The sequence below is a fragment of the Sminthopsis crassicaudata genome, chromosome 2, assembly GCF_048593235.1.
Source record: "Sminthopsis crassicaudata isolate SCR6 chromosome 2, ASM4859323v1, whole genome shotgun sequence".
Lineage (NCBI taxonomy): Eukaryota > Metazoa > Chordata > Mammalia > Dasyuromorphia > Dasyuridae > Sminthopsis > Sminthopsis crassicaudata.
This window is the reverse complement of record NC_133618.1, coordinates 608595429-608615904: the sequence shown is the minus strand read 5'-3', so window position 1 is coordinate 608615904 and position 20476 is coordinate 608595429. Positions and strand designations below refer to the sequence as shown.

General features: G+C 38.2%; 1 protein-coding gene across 5 annotated transcripts in view; it reads left to right on the top strand.

Annotated features, from left to right (window-relative positions):
• ALDH18A1 (aldehyde dehydrogenase 18 family member A1) overlaps positions 1 to 19467 on the top strand; it is a 47005-nt gene extending 27538 nt beyond the window's left edge. For all 5 annotated transcript variants that reach the window (XM_074295936.1, XM_074295932.1, XM_074295937.1 and 2 more), the window contains 8 exons: positions 1694 to 1787; positions 7244 to 7464; positions 10687 to 10824; positions 12265 to 12460; positions 12553 to 12674; positions 14159 to 14345; positions 15554 to 15649; positions 18448 to 19467. In XM_074295936.1, the coding sequence (XP_074152037.1) occupies positions 1694 to 1787; positions 7244 to 7464; positions 10687 to 10824; positions 12265 to 12460; positions 12553 to 12674; positions 14159 to 14345; positions 15554 to 15649; positions 18448 to 18629 (1236 nt within the window). In that variant the 3' untranslated portion in view covers positions 18630 to 19467. The remainder of the gene's footprint in view (positions 1 to 1693; positions 1788 to 7243; positions 7465 to 10686; positions 10825 to 12264; positions 12461 to 12552; positions 12675 to 14158; positions 14346 to 15553; positions 15650 to 18447) is intronic.
• Positions 19468 to 20476: the final 1009 nt, after the last annotated feature.

Sequence of the window (20476 nt, the reverse complement as noted above, 5' to 3'; positions counted from 1 at the left end):
CATTTTGACTGTGTGATGCTGGGCAAGTCACTTAACCTTTCAGTGCTGGAGATAACTCGCCTCAGACTACAAATACCAGAGGAAATGCTTGCATTGGGAGAAGAAATTTCTTCCTATGATTGCTGCTCTACTAGTGACACTTCACACGTCTAGGTCATTGCCCTTTCTCAGCTTTGTCCTGTCTTTATCTTTTTTTAATAAGCTTTCCTTTAAAGATGAAAGTAGAGTATCCTTTTGATCATATAGTCATTTTGGGGGGGATGAATGCATAAAGAGAAATTAGGAAACTGGGATACTCCACTTAGTTTGGATATTTACTTATTGTCTCACTGTAGAGCATATAGAAAATTGTCTGTTCCAGTGCAGCCGAAGGCATGCTGGTCTTTACCCAAGTTCAGTAAGTCAGTCAGTAAGTAGTTATTGATGGTCTATGAAAAGCCATGCAAGCTTGCTAGAAGCTGGCACAGTGTAACTTGATGGTATCAGGGGCAAAGAGAAAGTCTAAGAAGGACTTAGTTGGTTTCTAGGAGACTGTCAGATAATGCCTTGAGGAATGATATGTTTTCAGACACTCAACAGAAACACTATAGCCTAGGAAAGAGAATGAGGATTTGGAAAGCAATGGAATTAGGAGAAAGCAAAGGGGGATTGTACCTTTTCTCTGACAAGTGATTTAAAATTCTCTATATATTGGAGAAATGAAGCCTTCATTAGAGATACTTGCTACAAAGATTGTTTCTCAGCTTTCTGCTTTATTTCTAATCTTGATTGCATTGGTTTTGTTTGTACAAAACCTTCTTTAATTTAATATATTCACAATTATCCATTTGTGTTTTATGATGTTCTAGCTCTTCTTCATGAATTTTTCACCTTCTCATAAGGTCTAACAGACTATTCCTTATTTTCCTAATTTGCTCATGATGTCACCCTTTATATCTAAAAATCATGCATTTTATTTTGAATTTATCTTGGTATATCTTGTGTGAGATGCTGGTATATTCCTAGTTTGTGTCCTGTTGTTTTCCAATATTCTCTGCAGTTTTTATCCAATAGTGAGTTTTTATCACACAAACTAGGGTCTTTGGGTTTATCAGACACTAAGTTACTTTTTTTATTGTCTACTGTGTCTTGTGTATCAAATGTACTCTACTGATCCACCACTCTATATCACTAGATGATTTTGATGATTACCATTTTATAATATGATTTGAGATTTGTATTATTGCTAAACCACCTTCTTTTGCCTTTGTTTTCCATTAATTCCCTTGATATTCTTGACCTATTGTTCTTCCAGATGAATTGTTATTTTTCTAGGTCTGTCAGATAGCTTTTTGTTTTTTTGGTTGGTATGGCCTTGTATAGATATCTAGCTAGCCTTTTTAATTTTAAGAGATGTATTTCATGCTGGTTGTGTATGCTCTGGTATGGCATTTATGTTGCATTTTGTTGCATTACTCAATAAATATTTAACAAAGAAAATAGGGAAAGGAATAAGAGAAAAAAAATTGAGAAGTTAAAAAATGAGAAGGAAAAATGAGTGGCATTAGGAGTTGTTGCCAAAGACTGTCAAAACATCACTTTAGAAGTGGGATATGTATCTCATGTTGGAAATGTGAATAGTATATTCTTTATCTCACTTAAGGTATTTTGCTTTTGTTTCTAACTTTCAAACTCCTCCTGCCTTTTTCCCCAGAGAGCAGAGATTATCTACCATCTTGCTGATCTCCTGACTGACCAGCGGGAAGAGATCCTGTTGGCCAACAAGAAAGATTTGGAAGAGGCAGAGGGTAAAGATAACCCCTGCTCTGAAAATGTGTTGTTTAGTAGATATGATAGTTTTTTCTCCCTAATGGTATTTTTTCCAAGAAAGGCAGGTCTGTTATGGCAGATAACATGTTAAGTTAAAAAAAATACTTTTTAGAGAAATACAGGGAAACAGTATTTCTGTCTATTTGGATAGAGATCTAGGTTGCAAGCTTTGTAAAATTTGTGAACACCATCATAGGATACTATAACCTGTCCCTTTGTCAGTTTATAAACATCGAATACCTACAGGGTTTGCAGTTCTATAAAAGGTGGTTTGTGGTGTATGTCAGGATTCCAAACTCGCATAGAAACAAGCAGAACTAAACTGGGCATCAGAATCCCTATAGACTACATACTGACTTAGAAAACCACTTATTAACCTTGTCTGTTATATTTTCATTTATTTTGTTAAATTTTGTTAAATGTTTAGTAACATTTTGATGTGGTTTGCCCTGTACTTGGGAATGTTGCAGGCTGTGCAGCTCTGACCCCTTTGCTGCTAATGCAGTCTAGGTTCAGCTTAATAGGTGGTTATGCTTTGTCCAGAGCCACCTGGGCATCTCCCTGCCATTCCCTCTCTGGGTCTTCTTGAGATGTGACTGAAGTAATTACTGCCTTCGTCTAAAAAGCGAGCATCATCAGACCTCTCTAACCAGTTCAGGATTGCGCCCTTTCAGGATGCTGTTTTGTTACTCGAGAAAGGATCTGCGGCTCAGCACATCTGAGATGCTTCTTTTTATCCAATTTCTTGGTCATCCTTCCAGATCTCTTTAGCAGTGACACAGTGTAGAGCTAGAAGCCCTTCCCCATCATTTGGCCTGATGCCCCCCAATTCCAGGGATGCTAAATCTGATGGGATCTGGGCAAGGGAGGTGTAGGCCTGCTCCCTGAGGGAAGAGCCTTAGTGGAGCTGCCTGGGGCCCAGAAGGAAAGAGAATTGGCTGTGAAAAGAGCCCACGACTTAGTGACAGGGAGAACGAGAAGCTTGAATGTATATGTGAGAGGACTGTACCAGAGCCAGAGGGGTGCTCCTTATGTTGTCCTTGTTTGAAAGGTGCAGAGACTCCCCCCGATGGGACCCTCTCAGGGGTGCACACTGCTTCCTGAGCTTTCTGACCATCTCTCTGGAGTTTCTCTCCTCCTCGTGTCAGCCACATCCTCCTCTCTTCTCCTTTGCCATTTCCCTCAGGCTTTGTGCAGATGTCCCCCGTGTCTGTTTTTCTGGACCTCACCTCTCCATTATCACATCCTCACCAGAGACATTTCAAACTGGACACACCAAAAACAGAAGCCATCCTCTTTCCCCCCAAACTCAGGTTTCCCTCTTAATGTTGAGAGTATCGACATCCTTCTGGTCATGTGGGTCCGCAACCTCAGCATCCTCATGGCTCATGGCATGCTTCCACTCTGTTGCCAAATCTTGTCATTTCTACATTCCCCTTTTCTCCCTCATCATCTCTCACTTGAACATGAGCCATATCTCTGTACTGCCTCTTTTCCCTGCACTGCTGCTTCAGTGACTTTTCTAAGACATAAACACCTGTGGCTTCCTGTTTTACTGTTCAGTCATGAAGTCGTGTACAACTCTTCCTGCCCCTGTGGACCAGAGCTTGCCAGGCCCTTCTGAACTCTACTGCCCCTTGAAGTCTGTCCTACCTCACCTTTGTTGATTCCATGACACACTCTCTCCATCTCATTCTGTCCTCTTCACTTTTTGACTTCAATCTTTCCCAACATCAGAGTCTTTTCCAGTGACTTCTGTGTTCCCATTATGTGGACAAAACATTTAAACTTCAGATTCAGTATTTGACTTTCCACTGAATCATCTGAGTTAAGTTATTTTTTAAAAATTTATTAATTTTATTTTTTATTTATGAAATAAAACTAGTACTTCTATAACCTAGTGGAATTTTTGAAAAAGGTGATTGCACATAAAACTACAAATCTATTAGGTATGACTTGTTATTTGTTTTAACCATATAATAGAATTCTTTTGATTTCCCCCCCCTCTTCTTCTTCTTCTTCCTCATGGCTACCAATGCATATATAAATATGCATAATTATGTAAAGTCATTCTATATATACCTAAGTCTTTATCTGAATGCAAAGTGACTTCCTTCATGTAAGTATTTTTATTAGTCAAAATGACTTAGTTACTTAAAGGTGTTCTTAAAATAGTATTGCTGTTACCATATACCATATTTCTTTTGGTTCTGCTCATTTCAGTCTTCATTATTTCATACAAGTCTGTCCATGTTTTTCTAAGATCACCAAGTCCATCATTTTCTAGAGCACAGTAGTAGTCTATCACAGTCACCTATCACAACTTGTTTGGCCATTCTCCAGTTAACAGGCACCCCTTCAATTTCCAGTTCTTTGCCACCACAAAGAAAGCTGATTTAAATATTTTAGATTTTTTTTCCTTTTTTATTAATCTTTTTTAAAAGGAAAACAAAAGCAAAGCACCCCCCCAAAAAAAACAAGTAAAACAAACCATACTTACAGTGTTGTTGGTTTTTTTTTTAAAACTATCTGAATCACCTATGTGCTTTCCAGCAGCCTCAATAATTTTGTTTACTTTTTATTCAACAGCAACTAATAAGCTTTGAACAGCCTTTAATTTAAAAAAAAAAAGATTCAACTTAAGCACTGAAACCTCAAGGAAACCTCTCTTCTCCCCAGCTGCTAGTGCCTTTACCTTCAAGTCTGCCTTCCATGCAGTCTAGATGTATCTTCTCTATACTTGCTGTCTTCCCATTAGAATGCAAATTCCTTGAGGAAAAAGATCGGTTTTGCTTTTTCCTTGTATGCCCATTGCTTAGCACATAATAAGCCATACATAATTACTGATTGACATAGAGACTGACCTTTGGCCAGAGTGGATGGTAGGGGACAGTTATAAGAAAGGATGGGAACTCCAAGGACCAGAACTGGAGGAGAAGCTGGCCAGATTCTTAGGGAACAGGGCCGACTTGAAAGACAGTTTTTAATTTTGAAGAAAATTCCTAACATGTAGTAAGATGATTAAGCATTGTATCTTGCTATATATTTCTGCAGTCAACAGGACTGAGCTAATGAAAGGGGAAAAGTTACAAATCCGGGAGCACAGACTTGAAGGGGATGTGCCCTCTCCTTCCTAGGGATGCAGAAGTCTTCCTCAGGAAAGTGGCTTAGGGAGTCCAGACCGGGGAGCTGAGCCCCGCTGCCCTTGGATCAGCTTTAGATTTTCTGGTCTGTATATGTTCTGGCAATTTAAATTAACTAAATCTTTCCTGTTGAAGCAATAAGTGCAATGGGCAGACTCTGGATTAGAAGTTAAAGAGGTTTTACAAAATGAAGTTGCTAATGGCTGTTGAAGTGAAGGGGAATCATTGCCTTTTTGGATTTGAAAACGTAACAGGTACATACCAACTACTGCATTTAATTCACTTTCCTGCCTTTAATTTTCTTAGATTTTAATTAAAATTCATCTTATGAAGTGTTTGGAAAGCACATCAAAATTAAACTTCCACAATATTCTCCGGGAACAAGTATAGGATGAGCCGCACAACTGAGTAGAAAACATGCCATAAGCTGACTGAGGTTGTGGGCTTGTTCTGTGGAGCAGATTCTGGGGGGGCTTACTGTTTGGTTGGAAAGTGCAGCGCTTGCCAGTGGCCAGCGGGTGTCGCTGCAATACCACCTCCTGATGGAGCTGCGGAGAAGGGAAGCTGGCTGAATTCAGCTGCAAAGGGAGCTGAGATTGTTAAACCTTGTGTGTGTGTGGTGTGTTTATTCAGGTTTTATTTTTTGTCCAGCAAAAGCAGCATTGGCTGTAAAATAACCAGGAGGCTTGGGCCCATACATACGTATGTATGTGTGTATTTGCTGGTATCGTTTATTCTAACAAGCATTTTTACCTCCAGTTGTCCTGATCCAGAATAAGGTACATAAGGGGTAGGATTTCATATTCAAAATCATAGGAAGTGAAGTTTTCAGTGATGTCTGCTCTCGGCCTCCCATGACAGTGGGAACATTTGTGTCATGATTTTTGCAGTATGTGCCCTCCTTTTACTGGTGGATGAGGAACCTCAGATGCAGAACGTTCTAGATTCCAGTGTAGGAAAGGGCCGAGCCCCGTGCTCCTCTCATGTTGTCGGAGCAATTCAGGGTTTCTTTCATCCTGATCTCCCGATTCTATTTGCCCCCAAATCAACTATATTTTATGTAGGGATTTTTCTTTCTTGGAGCTGAGCCAGGAGTCTGAGGGATCTTCTTTCTTGATCTGACTTCCTGCTCCTTTCTCTCCCAGCTCGGTTTTAGCCATTTATTTATTCTGTGCTTGAGCGAGACCACCCTCTGTGTCTTGATCATTCACCACTGGAGGTCAGAACTAGGAGCAGTTGGACCTTACAAAGAGCCAGAGTGAAGCTTAATGTCAGGAACGTTTTTATAACCCTTGGAACTGTGCAACCATGGGAGGGATGTTTTTCCCCCAGCCCCACTGGCAGTCTTCAGAAAGAAGTCTGCCCGGGGTCTTGTCCAGAGGAATCTTGTTCTCATGTAGGGTGACCTCTCTGGTTCCTTCCAACACTGGGGTTTTGCGGCAGTGAATGTGCTTTTCATGCTCTTCGCCGTGTCTAGGATGTGGCCCTCTCCCCTTCGGGCCCTTTGATTCCTACTTGTCCCAAAAAGCCCGAGTCACTGATGAGGTAAAGCTACCTTGTCCAGGAAGGTTTCTTTGATATTCAGTCTGCTTTACTAACAACAATACCCCCTGACACGCTGCAGTGTTGGATTTTGCCCTTTCTAACATGCTGACTATGAATTGTATGTTTCATTGTCTCACGAGTCTGAAATCTCCCTGAGGTCAGAAATGGCATCTTCATTAAATTTTACAATACCTTAAAACATGTTCTGCCCCCTAGTAACAGCCTTAATTTCTGTGTCTTAAACTGAAGTATGTTCTTAAGCCTGTCACATTCTAGAAATGCTAAATTACTGTAAGAATTCAATAGGTTTAAATTTTATATTGTACTGTTAGTGTAAGGGACTTAACTCTCACAGAATGCTGGGGTTTTTATTGTTTTTATGTGATGACTGCTGAGAAGCAAGGGATAATGGGTTCCTGGGTATATCCCAGGATTCAGTGGAATATTGAATGTGAGTTGCTGCCAGTGTATCAGCCTGTGAGAGCAAAAATGCAAAACAAGCAAAAGCAAATGAGGTAGTAAGACTAAACTTTGCCCACCTATTCCCTGTCTTAACAATACTATAACCACATAGGAAAACAAAATTGACTTAGGTGCAAAACTTTAAAATTATAAATTAGAGAGCTGTAAATTTTCACATTCCATAATTAACTATTAATAAATTTTAGTCTATAGTTGGAAATACTTTACCTATAAGTTTACCAATTTATTGTTAATCCTTCACACTTACTCTCCTCTTATTTCAGGGAGACTAGCATCCCCTCTGCTAAAACGCTTGAGTTTATCTACATCTAAATTGAATAGTTTGGCCATTGGATTACGTCAGATTGCAGCTTCCTCCCAGGACAGTGTTGGGCGTGTCTTGCGAAGAACAAGAATTGCAAAAGATCTGGAACTGGAGCAAGTTACTGTCCCAATTGGAGTCCTCCTAGTGATTTTTGAATCCCGCCCTGATTGTCTTCCCCAGGTATGTGGGAGTGATACCCAGCTTGCCAGGATTTGGTCCAAGCATTTTCAAGATTCAACATTGATTTCTTTATAAAGGACTTTTCAGGATTTCATTCTCAGATCTTCCTTAGTCACTTTTATCTATTATGTTTCTCTAATTTTGGTTTGGTACCTGTTACTTGTACTAATTAATGGGGCTGGTTGCCTGAGGCCACATAGTAAAACACAAACCATTGTTATACACTTTAGTGATTAACTTTCCTGACCCATTTAATTTTTAGTATTTCAGTGTTCCTTGATTTTTTAGACCTGCCGTTGCCTATCCTATCAAAGGGACCTTTTAAAATGACACAAAATGCCTGAGTAGAGACAGAATTTATGTTTAATAGAGCTTCAGTTAAATGAATGAAGTGAATAGAAAATGGAATATGGGTTTACTTGAGTAGATTTTAGAATTGTACTGGCTGTCAGCACAGTTAGTAGAGACATTTACCCCAAGAAGGGAACAGTGATCTTAAAAGCCTATTTTGCTTCTGTTAGCTCAACCCCTCCAGGGAAAGTCACTCTACTACATATCCCAGCAGACTGATAGCTGCTCCTATATAAATATTCCAGATACAGTAGAGAAAAAGGAAGTTTAGTTACTGGAAGATGAAATGTGGAAGAATCCCACAGCTGATATTCCTTATGTTATTTCTGAGACAAAAGGGATATCAGAGATCATCTAATCTAGCCGTAAAATCTCACCAAAATCCTCTTAAGTGTATTCTCTTAAGTATTACTACTGAGCTCATTACTATCCTAGTACCTGAGCTGTTTTAGGACAGTTTAAGATGGTTAGAAAATTTGGCTTGATGTCATGTCTAAATCTTCCTCTGCAACTGATACCAGTTTTTCTCAGAATTCCTTTTCTACATGACAGCCTGCCCTTCAGATGATGAAGCGTGGTATTATGTCTCTACCACTCTATGCTCCGGAATGTTTCTTATCCAGATTCTGGTTCCAGTTCCTTTAATTAGTCTTGATTTTCTACAGCCAGTCTTTGTTCTTCTTATAATGCAATATCCAGAACTGGGCCCTCGTTCTCCAGATGTGATTCAATGAAAGTAAAGTCCTAGGAGAACTCAATGTACTTCGTTCTGGTCACTTCCTCTCAAGTGGGGCTAGGATAGCTTTAGCTTTTTTGCTATTTCTCATTAAAATTCTCACATCTTCTCCACGCTTTTATTTGTGTAGCTACACCTTCCTGTCCTATATTTGTGAAATCAAATTTTTGAATACAAGAATATGATTTTATTTGATTTTAATAAGTGTGATCCATTTTTGTAGCTTGTCAAGTTAGTTTGGGATCTTTAGCTGTTGTCCAGCACATTAGCTGTCCCTCCCAATTTAACCTATTTTCCTCCTCAACAATCACAGTTCCTTTGGATTTACTGAAAAGACTAATTAAAAATATTTGTGGCACAGGGCCAAGCACAAATCCCTGAGCCATTCCATTAAAGACTACCCCTCCAAAGTGACATCGACACATTAATGACTCTTCTTTAAAGATGATCATTTAGCTGGTTCTAATTCCATCTAATTTTATTACCATCTCGCCCAGATTTCTTCATGTTATAGAGATAGTTTGAGAGTTTTCATCAAATGATTTCATAAATGCTAAATGTTCTACTCTTACAGCATTACTTGATTTATCAGTCTGGTGGTTCTGTCAGAAAAGGAAATTAGACTAATGTGGTATAATCAGTTTTCATGAAGCTATGTTCTCTTTTAGCAATTGTTTCCCTTTTTGTCCCTTAATATTGTAATATTGTAATAACCATTCCCTTAATACTGTACATTAAAATATTGCCAGGAATAGAAGTCAGACTCACTAACTTCTGTCCTATAGATTTTACTTGCTTCCCTTTTTAACAATGGAGAATTTTTGGAAGCTCTTCTCTTCTCCAAGATCTTTAAAAGTCACCAAAAATGGTTCAACAGTTGTGTCTGTTATTCTTTTTAGTACCCTCAGATGTAGCTTCTCCAGGTTCATATTTATTAAGAACAGCCATATTATCTCTTACCATTTCTCAGATATCTTGAGTTTCCACTTCTGGTTATGTTTTGTTTTTTAAATAAGTTTTTGTTGATTTTTTAAAAACATCAAAATTTCTTTCAGAGTTACTTCTTCTTGTCCCCTTCCAGAGAGCCATGCTATTATATACCCCCACCCCCCCAAAAAAAAAGGAAAAGAAAAAGGCAAATTGATCTGTATGTTGAAAAAATCTGAAAATAAAAGCTCTCATGGACCCCCCACAATTGTAAAGAATGAGGTTGTCTTCTCATCTCTTTGGAGTCATGCCTGTTTTTTTGTAATTTTGCAGCATTCCTGTTTTGTTTTTGTGTGGTTCTTTATGTTTACATTGTAGTCATCATGTATATATTCTTTTTTGTCTTTTTGTCTTTGCACTTGGTGAAAGCTCAGTTTATCCAGAGATTTGTTCTACATTACTTAGTCTCTTTAAATTGTTGCAGTGAAATTTACTTTTCTGCTTCATCCTAGCAAGTATCCTCTGTCTTCTGCTATTTGAAATCCTGTCTGTGAATCAAAGATCTCAGTCCTAATTCTCTTCTTGGGTCACTGCATAGTATCCAGTTAACCGATTATTTTTTAAAAAGTCATAGGAATTCTCTCCAAGCCATCCCGAGAATTTTTGGGTGAAATTCTTGTCCTTACACTGAGCTAACACCTCAAGTGACTCTTCTCTTGAGATGTTCATAACCATCAGCTTAGGATGTTTTGGACATTCTTACAATGCCATTTCCCCTTAAATGTGATTTATGATCTGTGTTATTAAAATAATAAACAGAATGGTTAAATCTTAAGTCTGGCCTAGGGCAACTTTAGTTATTCCCATAAATGTGGGCTGGACTGTCTCTCATCTAAAAATGACACCCTTGCTATTTAGGGACTGGCAGGTTCCCTCCGCTCTCCTCCACTTATGCATATTTAAACTATGGCACATTTTCCAACATGCACAAAAACCTGCATCTGGAGGTTCTGCATGGCTCACACTGCTGAAGCAGCCATTTACCAAGGGATATGGCCTCTGGTTGCTTTCCTCTCAGGTCCCCTGGGTGTGGTGCTAGGAAGGTTACTGTTTTCACAAAGGACAATCTTTGGGAATTCTTGTTTCCATTTACTTAGATCATATTGAGCTACATATTTTTGTCCCTTCTCTCTCACTTGGATCTGTAGGTGGCTGCCTTGGCTATTGCAAGTGGCAACGGCTTGCTTCTGAAAGGAGGAAAAGAGGCAGGTCACAGCAACCGAATCCTGCATCATCTCACGCAGGAGGCGCTCTCCCTCCATGGGGTCAGGGATGCAGTGCAGCTGGTAGGTTTGCAGACTGGAATTAAGGACAACCAAAAGAAAGGCTCGGGTGTATTGGAGATGAATGGGCTGGAAGCACAGCTGGGCCTGTGTGGAGCTGAGCTTGATTTCTTCAAGCCAAACATGATGGGATGATATAAAGATTTTGGTAGAAACCAAGGAGATAGAGCTTTCCTTCAAAGGTTAATAATCTAATTATGTAGATGAGGTACATGTATAAAAATAATACATGCTATGCTAAAAATAATGTAATAACCAGCATTTACTAGGGTTTTGCAAAGCTCAGTACAGACTTTATCTTTACAACAAGATGAGTCTACAAGATGAACATTATCTCCATTTTAAAGATGAGAACTCTCAGACAGTCAAACTCTAGACTTAACTGGAGAAGTTAAGTGATTTGCCTGGTCATAGAGCAAGTAAAGTATCTAGGGAAGGGTTTGAACTCAAGTCTTCCAGAATCCATGTCCAGCACTCTTATACTAGTCCATTGCTATGGTCACAACATGCAAGAGAAGGAGGCAGTTGTGGAGAACTGGGGCAGTCCAGGAAGGTTTGTGGAGGATGAGGGACTAGATGGGGATGATGGTTATTGGATGGGGCCACAATGATAGGGGGAGCTGAAGCCGGGTTCTGGTCCCTGAGGAGAGTGCGGGCAGAGGCAGTGCAGGGACTGAACCTTCCTGCTGTCAGTTTCCTCATCTTTAAAGTGGGAATAATAGCATCAGTGTGACACAGCAGGGCTGGGTTTGAACCTTGGGTCCACCCCATTACCATTTTTGTGACCTTGCACTTCATTGCTCAGCTCACAGATGAGGGAGTTGGGTCTGGCTCCCCTTTGGCCCAGGCCCTGTCTCAAAGTGATGTTTTTAAATACATGAGACAAGTAAAAATGCAAAAGAAATCAATTATATTGAACTATAATTATAAAAATGTTCCAAAAATCCAAGCTTGTGAGTAAGGACTGCTGCTTATACATAAATCTTATGTTCCTAGGACTTCTTACTCCTACAATTGTGGGTAACACTGAAAGCCCTGCCTGGTTAGGCTACTTGCTCCTCCCTCCCTCCTCAGTGTTACTTGCCTTGGCGTTCTCCCCACTCCGTCCCCCAGAAGCAGCCTCTGCCCAGGCCCTGCTCTGGCGTGTACTGCCCTGAACTCTCTGGGTCACAGGCTCTTGAGCTCTCTCTCTGGGTGAGGGGAAGCATTGCAGTCTCCAAACCTGCTGAGAGGGAGCTGGTGGACATCTCGGCATTTCCCCTTGTGTACAGTTAGTATGTATGTATGAGAGTGTGTGTGTGTGTGTGTGTGTGTGTGTGTGTGTGTGTGTGAGTGTGAGTGTGAAGGCTATAGATTTCTGAGAACCCAGGGCTGTCAGGTATTTTAGTTGCCTTTGGTGCCAGGATGGGCAGAAGTTGAGCAGGTTTCTTCCCTGGTTCACAGGTGAACACTCGAGAAGACGTTGAGGACCTTTGCCGTCTGGATAAGCTGATTGACCTGATCATTCCGCGTGGCTCCTCTCAGCTGGTGAGAGACATTCAGAAAGCTGCCAAAGGAATACCCGTGATGGGCCACAGTGAGGGGATCTGCCACATGTACGTGGATGCAGAGGCCAGTGTTGACAAAGTCACCAGGCTGGGTAAGACAAAGACGCCAGACTTATTTTATTGAGAATTTTCTTTCCCTCTCAGAACTCTTTATGTTCATATCTGTCTCTTCTTTCCATTCCAGTGAGAGACTCTAAGTGTGAATACCCAGCTGCTTGTAATGCCCTGGAAACTCTGTTAATCCACAGAGATCTGCTGAGAACCCCATTGTTTGACCAGATCATCGACATGCTGAGGGTAGAGCAGGTGAGGTCCCCAGCATGCTCTGACACTGCAATATGGTGAGCACAGAGCGGTCCTTTGTGGCCCTTGTTAGCCTGAAGGTCCCTGGGATTGCTTTTCCTACAAATCCCCATAGCAAGTCCTCTTTCTTACTGTGTGATTCTGAAGAGCAGTGAAAACAGTACCAAAAACCCATGATTATCTGGAAAAGGAGGAACCAATCATCCCTTGAGGTTGGGGATTGTGGCAAAGGCATAAAGGCTGGTACCTTACCTGTTGCTATTCTTCTCTGCAACTTCTCTGCAAAATAACATGGGCCCCAGAGAAAGAAGCCTATGAGTGAATGTGTACACAAGCTCATACACATATACACACACTGCTTCTATAGGGTAACCAATCACTAAACATTGGTTATCATTCTTATGTGCCAGGATCACAATTCCTGAAGTTTGGATAAATTTCAGTGCTTGAATATTTACAGAAATCTTTAATAAACCAGCCAAAAATAAGAGGCTGTATTTTGCTGTAGTGATTTTAGTCCAGCAGGACTATAGCTGAGCTATCTCGTAGTAAGTGAATTAATTTTATAAATAAACACCATGAAACAAAAGAAAACAAACTCAGTGCAACAACCAGCCATGTCCCAGAGGACTTAGGGTGAGTGATGTTGCTCATCTCTTGACAGAGAAATAATGGGCTCAAAATACAGGAATAAACATCCTTTTATATATATCCACTATGTGATATGTTTTTCTTGACTATACTTTATTGCAAGATTTTTTTCTTTCTCAGTTTTTAATTAGGACATACATGGTATGAGGAAAAGGGGTTAGCAATACTGATACTACCCCAAAAAAAAGTGGCCTGTTGAAACATTTTTTTTATATGTATAGAAGGTGTTTCAGAAGGAAACTCAGATGAGCAGGACAATTTTGAAACTATATGCTTTTTAAAAAATAACCAGTATAAAATAGAGATTCCTAGTTTTCATATGCAGTCTTCCTATTGTCATGAATATGAAAGTGCCTTTTTTGGTATTTAAGTTCAAAATAAAAAGAATAATTGAAGGAGAAAAAATATTAGGGAAGAATTGTGATTTTTAGCTAACTACTAATTTAGTCAAAATTCTGCTAGATTAGAAGAATTTAAGTTACAATGAAATCCTATTTTAAATGCTTTGTATAGGGTGGAAATTTAATATTTATCAACTTCTACTCAAAATCCTGGATCTTTAATATAATTTTTCTTGTTCCCTTTTCTCTTAGAATCTTTTGCTTTAAGAAAAAATAATTTAGTCTTTGTTCTACCAGTATATACTCTAAGATTCAAAGTTAGCTCTAACAGGAATTTAGAAGTTTGTTAAATGGAAAATTTCATGCTGTAGTTTGGCGAGTTTGTCATAACTATTAACTTAAAGGGAAAGGTCTTGAGATATCTTACCTTTAGATCTAAGAAAGAAAATGAGGTCTTTTTTGTTGTTGTTAATTTTTGTATTTTCTTTTGTTTAGGTGAAAATTCATGCAGGTCCCAGGTTTGCTTCCTATTTGACTTTCAGCCCTTCTGAAGTTAAATCTCTTCGAATAGAATATGGAGACCTAGAATGTTGTATTGAAGTGGTGGACAGTGTACAGGAGGCCATTGATCATATCCACAAATATGGCAGCTCGCATACAGATGTTATTGTTACAGAGAATGGTCAGTATGATGTCAGATTAAAGAAGAGATGGTTGATGGGTGACTATCCAGACAGGCAGCCATTTTATCTCACTACAGCTAGTTGCCTTCCATCCTTATTCCTTCATGGTTATCATAAAGAGTCCTTCTGGTTGTGCCAGTAGATGATATAGGTTTTCTATTTGTAACTTTTCATATTATACCATGTGAATGTCAGATTATTATTATTACTGAAATGTCTTCATTTTCAAAGACACTTAAAGTCTCAGTTCTTATTCTCTTATGTATTCTTTGTTTTATCCTCTGCATATAATTTTTCTGATTTAAAGTAGTATTATTGTGATTCAGGCCAATTCCAATAGACTTGTGATGGAGAGATCCATCTGCACCAAAAAAAGGACTGTTGGAACTGAATGTGGGTCACAGCATACTATTTTCACCTTTTTTGTTGTTGTTGTTGTTGTTTGCATGTTGTTTTTTTTTTTTCTTTCTCATTTTTTTTCCTTTTTGATCTGATTTTTCTTATACAGCATGATAAATATAGAAATATGTTTAGAAGAATTGCACATGTTTAACCTGTATTGGATTACTTGCTGTCTAGGAGCAGGGGTAGGGGAAGGGAGGAAAAATATTGGAATACAAGGTTTTGCAAGAGTGAATGTTGAAAACTATCTTTGCATATATTTTGAAAATTAAAAAAAGCTATTATTTAAAAAACACAAACTAAAAACCAAAAAATAAATAAAAATAAAAAATAATATTAATGATGCTAGAAGGAGAATCTCAGGGATGGTTCCCAAAGGCTTGCATACATGTAGTACTCCCATACTGGCTCATCCTCCCTATTGCTGTAATCTTTCTCATAGTGAACTAACTGTCAAAGCCAATTCAGCTCTCTCTTTGAAAGACCACCCCTTACTCATCAAGAAGGCTGGAGCCCGGCTGCTCTTGGGAACACTTGAATTTGTTTTTTGAGGTGTATCTGGGGATCCACAAGGCCCAGAGAAATGCAGCTATTCCTGCATTTCAGCAGAGCTAGCTTTTCTTTGCTCTTGCATATTCTGTGCCTTTTGTTGCCCCACCCTCCAAAAAAAAATTCATTAGGAGCCCATGGGTTCATTCTGCTTTGGGTCAGTTAGTTGCCTTTAAGCCTGAATTGCCTGCTGTGCTGAATTGAATGATCCTGTAGTAAGCCCCCTTTTGATTGATTCTTTTTCTTTCTTTTGCAGAGAAAACAGCAGAGTTCTTCCTTCAGCATGTGGACAGTGCTTGTGTGTTCTGGAATGCTAGTACCCGCTTCTCAGATGGTTACCGCTTTGGGCTTGGTAGGAAAACTGCATTTATAGGAAAGAGAGCATAGCATAGAGCATAATCATAGTTTAGTAATTATAAGTCACTATTTGACTATGAGGGGATGTGCTGGTGGAGGAAGAGGTTGGAAAGATTACTGCTTCTACTTGGTTTGGTATTGAATGGTCTGAAATTTTAGGGGATTGGAATTAGTATACACAGGAATAGACAAAAGACAGCTATGAAACCTTAGTAACAAATATAAAGACCTAAGTAGTTGGAAGAGATTTGAAATGTTCATGGCTAGATTAGATTAATATAATAAAAATGGAACACCAATTAATTTTGAGGGACTTCTCTATAAAGCTAGATCAGATAGTGAAACCAACAGACCTGGATATCATCAAATAGGGAAAGGGTCTTCCCCTTCTAAGCTTTAATATAGCATAAGTCACTGGGAACTGAGTCAGAAATAAGAGGAGAGCAGGGGACTAGATTGTAGGTGCCAAATTATGAAACAGTGTATTAAAAAACAGCACTTGATAAATCTATAGAATATAAAACATGGGGAAAGTATGCATTCATTATTTAACAAATGCTCTTGGGAAAATTGGTTGGCAGTTTAACAGGAATGTATTTAGATCTGTACTTTAAACCATATAATTCAGTTGTGGAGGGCAAATGATTTTTTTTTTCTGTTCAACAGAATTATTATTATTTAATGGCAGGTAGACATCTTTGTTGTTTATTTCATTATATTAATTTTCTATATAGCAAAATAATATAATTAAAATTCCATTTGGGGGATTTTATGGCAGTATGATAAATGAACAGGGATCGTGGCATAATGGGCAGCAAGCTTGTATAGGATGCAGGAACACTTGGGATCAAATCCTGCTTCTAACATAGACTAGCTTTGAGTCCCCAGGCAAATCCCTTAACCTCCAAGGCCATATAAAAGTTGTATAATAATGGTGAGTTTCCTTAAAAGTACCCTACACCATTACATCACAGATCTGATATTTCCTCCCTAAAATAGGAGTTTGGAAGCTTGACATCTAAGACTTGTAAGAATTTCCAAAGGTAACTCCTAGTTCACAAGGAATAAATGGTCAAAGATGTAAACAGAATATTGTCAAACTGTTATCAAAACAACAAAAAAGCACTTGCTGTACCAAGATTTTTATAGCAGTATTTTTATGTATTTGTATTTACATTTGTACACAAACACATTATATTTACATTGTATATTTGTAATTACAATCTCCTCCCTGATAATAACAATCTGTATGTTCTATGGGGGGGGGGGGAAATGGTTAAATAAGTTGTGGTACATTAATAATATAAAATGAAAAAAAAAAAAAAGCAGAACCTAAGGAAAAAACACTCAATAACTGGCTACCACAAAGGAGGAAAAGTGAAGGGAAGAAAAGGAAAGGAGAATAATTAAAGTGGCAATGGAAAGGGCAGCTGTTCTGTGCTTTTATATGAACTTAAGTACAGACATATCACTGTGCAAAGGTAATGAACTATATGGATGTTCAATTTAAATTTTTAAAGAAATTCTTCTAAAAAAGAACAAAAAGGAGATAGGTGCCTTGGAATACTGCCATTTAAAGCTTTCAATAAGGTTTTGTTTCCTGAAGATCCAAGAATTTAACATTTGGAAGAAATAAAGAGGATAGAGAACAAAGGATTTTATATATACTATCACACAGTCATGGTTCCCTCACTTGTACAAAAGAGTGGGGCAAAATGTCTGCTTGTAGGCCAGATTTAGTCGTTATAATTTTATTTTGTTGTAATTTTTAATTGTTGGTGAATATTTCCTTGTATCTTTTTGTAGAAATTGTGTATATTGTTTTCCTTGTTCTTATTAATTTCACTTTATATTAGTGCACATATACATTGTTCCAATGCTTTTCATATTCAACATTTCCTACAGTACAGTTATATCCCATTATATTCATGTACCATTTTATGTTTAGCTATTTCCCCAGTTAATGGGTTTGTTTGTAGTTCTTTTCTACCATAAAAAAAATACTGCTACAAATATTTTGGTATATCTATCTTTTTGGTTCTTTTCTTTTTTCCCATCAAAATATGTTTCCTAAAGTTTTTCCTTTGGTTCTTTTTTCTCTCAACTCTTTCTCTTTTAGTAATCTTATTTACTCTTAATGGCTTCAGCTGTCACCTTTACACAGATGACTTCCAAATCTGTATCCCTAGCCCTAATATCCCTCCTGAAATCCAGACTCACAATTTTAGCTGACCCCAACATTTGTTTAATCTGAGTGTCCCGCTGACATGGCAAATTGTATATCTCAAATTTATTTTAAGGTCTTTCCCTGTAAATTTGCTCATCTTTCCAATCCTCTTGTTTCTATTTGTGGCACCACTGTTCACCCTTTCTTGACTATTTCCTGTCCATACTTTCTGTCTAGCCAATTACCAGTCTTTCCACCTCCAGAATATTTTGAAATCATCTCCCAACATTAGTGTGTCTGCCATGTCTCCCTGTTATTCTGTAAGGCCAATGAAGTCAGGGACTGTACCATATATAAACATTATGTTTCCCCTTATGCTTAACATAAAGCTATGTACACAAGAGTCACTTAATAAGTGCTGAAGTCCAAATGGTCAACAAACCAGAGTTGAGTGGGTCCTACTTGGAAGAATAGTTAGGAGGAATTGGTTCAGTGTAGAAGTGAGATAGGGGGAGCAATCACAGCAAAAGTAATAAAACTGAGGTGAATGAGGACCTGTTGAGAGGGAGGTGAGTCTAGAAAGCTTATTCATTAAGTAGTATTCTAATTTTAATTTTTTCTTTCAGGTGCAGAAGTAGGAATCAGCACTTCTCGAATCCATGCCCGGGGACCAGTAGGACTTGAAGGATTACTTACTACTAAGTGGCTGCTTAGAGGACGGGACCATGTTGTATCTGATTTCTCAGAGAATGGAACTTTAAAATATCTTCATGAAAACCTTCCCATCCCTCACAGAAATGCCAATTGAGAGCATGCAGGAAGACACAGAAGGGCGTTCCAAGATCATTTCACTGCTAAAGTCCAGTGATAAGACAAGACTATCTCCAATTCCTGGGTAGTTTTTTGCTGTTTTGAGGTACACCAAGAAGCTTTTTGGGTTGTTTTGGCCTGTGCAGTAGAAGACAAGATGTACCTGCTACGCCACATACTCTACTTTGCCAGTTAGAAAGTACAGTTGCTACAGATAGTACCTTCCCCTTCTCAAATTGATTTCCTTTAAATAATTTAAATTGGTGCTGGTGATTCTTAGAGAAAAAAATGGACAGTTGGTTTCCTCTTTTTTACCTTTTTACTGCCTCAGTGAGGTATAGATTCCTCTTGGACATTTTTTCCAGTACTGTATCCTGTGGTCCTAATAGCTTTTTTTTTATTCCAGACATTATCATTTTACTAGAAGAGGAAACATTTGGTATCTTTAAAGATGTATTTCTCTTCAGCACTTCATTAGAAAAATCAGATACAAATTGACTGAATTATTGAATCGTTAAATTTTATTTTTTGTATTTATTTGTCAAATGAATGTTCCAGATACTTGCTTATTTGCCTTTGACTAAGAGGGCTCTACATTCATTAAAGTGATTTATTTTGTTAACTCTAATAAGGAAACTACAAGCTGTAACATTTGGGAGTAGTTATTCCCACTATAGAGAAGGGAGGCAGTTTTTTGCACCATTTATGGTCAGGAATTTTATATGAATTGTTTATTATCCCTCCCATTCCCTGATCTCCCCCCAAAAAAATAACTAAAGGAATATTTTAATACTCTAAATTTTTTCCCTTTTTCAAAAATAAAGCTCTTACCAAAAGATAGCTGTGTGATGAAAGTTTTCTGTCTTGCCTATTCATTTTCATTCATTCACTGCTTTTTTGTGCTCAACTCAAGGAAAGCCCCTCCTTAGGACTCTTCTCACATATTTTTTTTTCATCCAACTAGAAAATACATTGGACATTTTTGTATTACTATCATGTGGGAGCCCTATCCATAAGGGCTGTCATAAGGGACCCTACATTTTCATTTGAAATAAAGTTGTTCCAGGGGCAGCTAGGTAGCATAGTGGAACACCAGCCCTGAAATCAGGAGCCCTGAGTTCAAATCTGGCCTCAGACACGTAACACTTCCTAGTTGTATGACCCTGGCAAGTGACTTACCCCCAGTTACCTCAGCAAAAAATAAAAAAATAAATTTAATCCAACAGGAACAACCACAAGAATATTTTTTAAAAGTCTAGTGTGCTATTATCAAAGCCTATTTTTTTGCCTATTTTTTAATCTTTATAGATAACAGCACCAAGTATAATGTTTCATAATTAATTGGAAATTGTTAAATGGTGAATAAGTGAAGTGTTTTAGAGATAATTCAATAATTCTGATCAATATATCTATTCCTCAGGGCAATTTATTAGATGCTGAGAAGTCAAATTCAGTTTAACAAAAAAACATAACAAATAGATGTGGTCAACTCTGGCCACAAATGTAAATAGAACTTCTCTAAAGATAGCAAAGAATTGTGAATTTTGCAGGAACCCCTAATGAAGCAGCTATTTTTTGCCCAGACTAAAAATAATGAGAATGAATCTTTAGCGGGTAGAAAACCATCCTTGGATTCAATTAATTCTGGATTTAAGCTTTACCTTTGACATTTTAGTTTTGTGCAATGGGCAAATTGCTTGACTCCTCATAGCTTCAATTTTCAAATATATAAATTTGATGGCACCACATTACAGCCTTTTGAGGAAAGCACTTTATAAATGCAAGTTAGTGTCATTTTCATGACATATCTAGGACGTAAGCGAGAAATCTGATGAATGCTACTCA